Source organism: Diprion similis, chromosome 12 (assembly GCF_021155765.1).
Source record: "Diprion similis isolate iyDipSimi1 chromosome 12, iyDipSimi1.1, whole genome shotgun sequence".
Lineage (NCBI taxonomy): Eukaryota > Metazoa > Arthropoda > Insecta > Hymenoptera > Diprionidae > Diprion > Diprion similis.
Window position 1 is genome coordinate 10,670,150 of NC_060116.1, and position 7,199 is coordinate 10,677,348.

General features: G+C 41.7%; 1 protein-coding gene across 1 annotated transcript in view; it reads left to right on the forward strand.

The window, feature by feature from the left end:
• Positions 1-6,307, forward strand: part of LOC124413646 (lachesin-like) — a gene marked incomplete at its 5' end in the record, with an annotated part of 57,453 nt that extends 51,146 nt beyond the window's left edge. Inside the window, 6 exons of the mRNA XM_046894367.1 lie at positions 1,459-1,644; positions 2,510-2,702; positions 3,911-4,042; positions 4,113-4,232; positions 4,803-4,973; positions 5,525-6,307. Of these exons, the coding sequence (XP_046750323.1) occupies positions 1,459-1,644; positions 2,510-2,702; positions 3,911-4,042; positions 4,113-4,232; positions 4,803-4,973; positions 5,525-5,922 (1,200 nt within the window). The remainder of the gene's footprint in view (positions 1-1,458; positions 1,645-2,509; positions 2,703-3,910; positions 4,043-4,112; positions 4,233-4,802; positions 4,974-5,524) is intronic.
• Between the last annotated feature and the right edge of the window lie 892 nt (positions 6,308-7,199).

Sequence of the window (7,199 nt, forward strand, 5' to 3'; positions counted from 1 at the left end):
TTTTACTCAGCTGAGCTATGAGTGACGTTTTCCCTCGGTCCTTACGACACCTCGCGACGCTGCTCCATCAACGTTATTTATGCAGTACACCTTAAATTGTATTGCCTCGGATAACGTGCGCGCTTTTGTTCGAAATTTAAAAGCTTTTCGCGCTCTGAATAGAGCTCTGCCTGAAATATGACAGATCGCGGCGTCAGCCTCGCCAACTTCGTTGTGCAGTGCGGCACGGCACGGAGGCAAGGGTGGATTTTTCGCGGATCAAGGGATGGAAGTTCGACCGCTTGATCCTGCACGCCTGTTCGTATCCAACGCGGCAGGTACCAACGTAGTTCGCCGATTCACTCGCTCGTTCAAGCACTCTCTCGTCGCTTCCATTGTCTGCTGCTTGATTTCCGATAAACGCCTCTACGGCCTGCCACCTGCCCTAAACATTCAATTTTTCAACCTGCACATAAACACCAGGAAGTAATAGTGGCTTTAATAGCTGGCTGCAGTCTTCCATTATCATTATTATTTTACGCACAATTAACAAAGTTGGGGAAAGACTCTTTGGAATTTTTTTAAAACATATTCCAACGTTAAAAACGTTGTATAATAACACGCGGGAATACAATTTATATTCAACAAATTCACACAAATCATCTTGTGAGTAATTCCGAGTTCCGTATGCAGGAAATTAAGATTCGGATATGTAAAATAAAAGTATAATTCAATTCAAAACAAATCATAAAATATAGTTTAACGAAGAAATAAGAATATAATATTTAAACGATGATAGTGAAATTATGTACTTATACGAGATTAGAGCAGTTCGACGATATTATAGGTATATGGAAAGGAGAGTGACTATAAATAGTTTATGTGCGTGATTTATTTGTTAAGAAAATTTTCATTTTTTTCACGATTTTATTTTATTCATTATATTTTGAGTCACTCTCTTTCTCTCTTTCTTCTTCTGCTATCCGTCTCAGCATTTATCTTGAAGATGGTACACCGTCACAACCTTACAACATTGATGGCGGTCCAATGAAGGAAAGAGCAGTAAACGGTTTGGTGATACGATTTGTGAAATCGAGTCTCACTCGGGTCTTTTATAAAGTAGAAACGTGCAGACTAGACGTAGACGTTGAACTAGAAATCCCAGAAAAACTACACCTCACATTTTACGACTCTACTACGGAAGCATCGGCCCCTCGAAGGGAGAAATTTGCGGATTTTTCACAATACGCAGTATTGCGGAAAGAATTTATAACTTCCGATTTCACATGAATTTCACGCAAATACAAGACGCGAAAGTACTAATTGCGCTTCAAAGGATTCGCAAACAGCTCTGACGAGATAGGTTCTCGAAAACTTTATTGATACGTCAAACCTTCGGAAAGAGTCCGTCGTTCAGGGTGTATATAGTTAAATACCAAGGTAAACATTCCTTATTAAGGGCTGATTAAATACTTCCAGGTTGCCTGGATAAAGTCAGACTCGAGGGCGATTCTGGCAATTCACACGCACATGGTGGCCCATAATCCACGGATCTCGGTCACCCACAATGGCCACAACACGTGGAAACTCCACGTGGATAATGTCCAACGAAACGACTCTGGAACTTACATGTGTCAGGTCAATACCGACCCGATGCGCAGCCAGGTAAGTTGGGGTAATACATTGCGGGGAACGAGACGTACGTGTTTGATTAAATCCAACCTACATCTGTGCTGTAACCGCGAATTATCGAGAAACACATCGGTGTTCAGTCGAGCGTATAACGCGAGTGACGTTCATCGTGATTAAGACGAAAATCGGTGTCGTAAAATTAGTTTCATCGAATTTCGCGACGTTCGTGATAGTTTCTTATTGCGCTATATCCTCGTCATACTTAGTTTTTTTTTTTAATACGTGTTTCGGTCTTCCAGTAAACAGTAAAACAAACGTGTCCAAAAAACCTACGACACGTGTTATTTTTCAGGCTTCCTTTAACTCGGTAAACGGTTTTTTAATTCATTAATTTCAAGCCTTTGCGTTGAACGTTATGAGAGATGCTGGGATAAAATATCCTGGTAGCAAAAAACGTGGGAAATCCACTTTTTCAATGCTACAAACTTTTCAAGAGTACCTAAAGAAAAACTTGACAATTATTATTCGAAATATTAGTAGCTTCGTTTAAATTTCGGCCGAAACAGCAGAGTAAAGCTCTTTTCAAAATATCCAACCACGCGAAATTTGGTTCTTATTTTTTCGTCAACTGAGCAATGGTCATCCAGGGTCCATTCTGCAGTTTCAAAACCACCGCATCGAGCCGAGCAAAATCTCGATATTAACGTGACTTAACGTCCCTCGTACAACATTCGAAGGATAGAGAAGCAGCTGGGTTGCATACCGCAGATTTTGCACCCTTCTATGTTCAAATAACACCCTGCACGCACGCGTGATGCGAGGACGAAATAAAAGCGAAGGTGGAACTGGCTGTGCAGCATAATGTGTCCACATATACTGAGAAGGAATTTGAAAATAGATGGGGTACATGGAGGTCGTGATTCCACCGGATATAATGGACCTCGACGATTCGATGGACAGCCTAACCACCGAGGAGGGAGGCAGCGTGCGACTCAGGTGCGAAGCTACCGGAACTCCGACACCGAATGTCACCTGGCGTCGAGAGGACGGTCGCAACATCGTATTGCGAAACGAGCACGGCATCAAGCGGGGTAAGAGCGACATTTTGTTTTAATCGACTCGAGTCCTGATTACTAATTAGCGAGGGTCTAGAGCCGGAAGACCGTCCGATTCCGAGGGACGAGAGGCCCTTTTTCGACGAGGGCGTCCTACAATTAGCGCGCAGCTTTCATCCACTGGTTCTTGAAAAGAGTAAATTGGAGGTGTAGAGATTTAAAAAAAATGAGTAGAGTGAACGCAGGAGTTCTTTTTCTTGCTGTTATCCGTTTGTTTAAAATTTATATTCTTTCATGGAAATTTATTGTAGGTAAGTTTTTGCACACGTCTAAAGCAATGGTTCTAACCCGCGGAATAACTGAACCCTTACCACCCTTTAGTTTCCATCTGGTAACGCGCTGTTTAGGATTTTTCGAAGAGGGACAACGAACTTTGACACTCTCCTTAATGCGGGTTATACTATAAGCTGGAGCAATCTTTCGGAGAGAGCAGCCAGCCTTTTTGACTATGAGTGATCGATGTTTACTTTACATACGGCTCACGCCTCTCCAGATCCAGCTATATCTATCCTTCTTTCTCTTTTCCTTCACCTTCGCTCTTCCGTGTTTTCATATACGGTATGCAATATTCATTGTGTACTCTTCGAATCACGGGGGTGAATATATATATATTAATATAATATACTATATACACATACAATATATATATATGGTACATATATGTATGTTCTAATATTTTACGAAGGGATAGAAGTGCTGCACACGTTATTATGTACACCCCGGAGATGCATCATCTGATTTTTGAAGGGTGTCGACGCCCGGAGAAACCTATTTAATAAATTGAACCGCGAAGTCGGTGAAACGTGCATCGGAATACCGTTATCATCTCGGTAAGATTGAACATTTCCTAACTCAGCTGTGTCACGCGTACATAAAAAATCGATTCACACGTCGACCTCCTGCATCATAAATACCCTCCTTCACCGATCGGCACGCAAAACCGTCCTATAAACGATTCGACGGTATCACCGGAGAAGATCTCTTTATCGTACTTGCGTATTTATAGCCCCCGTTTCCCTTTGTGGGCAGTAAACTCGTCGTCAGTCAACAGCGTATATGAAAGTAAGAGTCGCAGGTAAAAATCAGCTCTTTCTCGTTATCCTTCCTAAAATATACCTGTCCTGAAGGAAGGACATTTCCTCTGATTGTGAGCAGAACTTAACGAATAGGGGCTTCTGTTCCAGCGGTGAAAATCTACGAGGGTGAAGAACTGCATCTAGTCGGTATATTGCGCCAGGAGATGGGCTCGTACCTCTGCATCGCTTCGAACGGTGTTCCGCCTACGATCAGCAAACGATATTCGGTACGCGTGCACTGTAAGTACGTCATTTCGATTAATTCGACCCTCAAAGCGAGACCTCAACTCTTTTTTGCCTATTTTTCTAGTCCGACCGCTGATCAAAGTCGCTAGTCAGCTTGTAGCCGCTCCGGCAAACAGCGACGTCGTCATTCAATGCTACGTCGAAGCTTCTCCGAAAGCCATGAATTTCTGGTACAAGGATACGGGTATGATCATTTTTCTCTGCTTTTTATAACGAAATGCTTCAGGTGTGTACCTACGATACAGGATTAAACTTCGAGGAGTGTAATATTAATCTCTATTTCCGCTAGGCAAGCGCTAGATCGAGTGGAATTTCATTGCTGCATTGTAAGAAAATAGAAAGAAAGAAAAAAAAACAAACAACTTTCATTGTATTTTCCACCACCCGCTGAGAAAAGTTGTTTCTGCATTACTAGCTGAAACGCTTTCGTGGGTCCCGGGAGGCATAACTCGTTCGCAAACGATCGTTCCTCCAATAACCAATAACCGAACTGCAAGGAACTAGGAAACTATTTTTCTTCGAACCATCAAATGCAATTTCCGATCAACAGACGTTATTTCACCTACCTATGTAGCATGTAAACCGGAAACTGAAACAGTGTTTACTCATTGTTAGCCGAGAGCGTTCCGGAGCTAGCACCGGAAGTCTCCGTCAATTTACATCCCTTATAGAAGCTGCTACATACCTATATTAATTGATCAAACTTCCCTCCAACGTCACTCCAATAATAAATCGCATGGATTTATCTTTTTAGGTGAAAAAATCCTCCAGAGTGGCAAGTACCTCCTGTCGGAGGTGGCGATCAGCGATTTCTCCTACCAGCTCAACATGACCATTCGAAGGCTCGAGAAATCGGATTTTGGAAGCTACGTGTGTTCCTCGGAAAACGCCTTTGGCAAGGCTGACGGCGCTGTGCGGCTACAAGGTTTTCGACTCGATCATTTATTACAATTTACGTTACCGCACGTGGCACTCCCTCTGAGAATTTCTCGCTGCCACTTGCTTACAATCAGAGAAATATGTCACTTCCTGTTATATTCAACTATATTTATTACCCAGAAATAATTCGACGTCGAGATGGTATACGGACGTTGCCCTCGAGGATATTGAAGAGAAAACTCAACCCTCGTAGGGTGTTACGTCTGTTAAAATTATCAGTCCGTAGAAAATTTTCGGAAGATCTATCAAGTCGGTTAGGTTCATTGGAAACTGAAATTTCACAATCCTCGATTCATCAAACAAGAAGCACACGGCGATCAGATTTAAGTTTGTCGTGATAAGAATTAGGTACATGACGATGCAGAAAATAGTCTGAATGACTTTGGGAGTAAAAGGCATTTCCGGTTGTTGTTTGGGGATAATCACAGCCTGTAACCCACATCCCGGAAGCCCTATTCCAAACCAGTATAAATTCGAAATTCCAATATCTATTCAAAGTTGTTATTCCAGCTTCCCAGTAACCATAAACCCTTTCAGAGCTGCACATTCTGACGAAGACGACGCTCCCGTCGATCCGAGATTCCGAGCAGAGTAACAAGTCCCGGAAAAAATCGGCAACGTCGAAATTGAACAAGAAGATGCGACCCAGATTGTCGGCCGAAGAGGACCTGGACGAGTCCTCGATGGACTTCGGAAGAGACGGGGAAACGCAACCGACGGTTGTCTCGTCGAAGTCCGGCCGCGGCGACGATGCCCGAGGGGTCCCAAGGCCCCCCATTGGTCCCCCTCAGGCCCCGGCACCTGCGCCTGCGCACTCGCCGCCGACGGAGGTGGCGTTGTTTAACGAGGCTTCCGCGTCGCCACGCACTTGTCGGTTCGAAACCCTGACCATAACGGTAATCGCCATCGCCCTGATAATCCGCCTGATTCACTAGATCCAGGGGGATCGATACCACCGTCGAATTATTGCTCGCGTGTAGGATCGTGAAATTCAGCGAATATCGCGCGTCCTATCGTCGGTAATTACATGAGACGTCACGTCGTGACTATTCACGCGGTTCAAACGGCTCGCGGTAACTTGAACACTGTAAAATTGCCGAACCTTGGATATACTGTACAAAGTTTGTTCGATCCAGCGACTATTTAATATCGGGGTTTCTGGCAGCCTGTATTATAGCGGAACATCAGAAATATCACATTTTAATAAACAATACGCTCAACGGCGGGAACTTTACTTGTTTGAAAAAACTGAGTTTACATTCCATGTCGGAAAACATTATGACCGCGTAACAAGCTAATATTTTTTAGAAAGACATTTCATTTCAATAACAGATCATTTTAATCTGGAAATATGTAATCCTGGACATAATAGAGATTAATATTGATTCTGGATATAATCTTCAATATGTAAAGAACGCTTTCTTTTATCATCTAAAATTCATGTATAGTACGTATCGTGAACTCAGTTTTTGCGTAGACGCATTTTTTTATCCGAAAGCTGTGTGGAGCCTCCTCAGCTTTCCTGGGTAGGATTAGGATTACACACACATACACGTAGCAGACAAACGATTGTAGGTGTCAAAGAAAAAAGATTACCTTACATGACGCATTATTCGAATGACAATAATATGTAGTGAATATTATTCGTATCTTTTAACATAAAGTATTCGAATCTGACATAGAGTTTCATATTTTAACTGAAGTAAATGTGCCATTTTATGGAATATTGATCTAATCGAATAAATAATAATTATAATTATGATCATAATGAAAAGAACCATCTGAATGAATAGCACGTATATTAGACTGTATCAAAAAAATTAACTATTTTTTTTTTTAATGATATACTGAAAATATTGTTCAAGATGACGAAAAAGAAATACCATAAAAATTTCAGATTTTAATATTGATATTTAGCAAACATCAGCAAAGGACCTCAAATAACTTTTGAAGGAGTAGACTTATCGTAAAATGACAAGAGACCTTTTTTGTAGAACGTTCAATTTCCTACAAAACCATGTTTATGAATTTTCTGTACGACGCGTCGTTATCTAGTTATAAAAATCGCAAGGAGCAAGAACCATTTTTGCCATGTTATTCTTATGGAAAGTAGAAAATCGCAATGAGGCACCTCTAATAAATATCAATATTAAAATCTGAAATTTTTATGGTATTTCTTTTTCGTCATTTTGAACAATATTTTCAGTATACC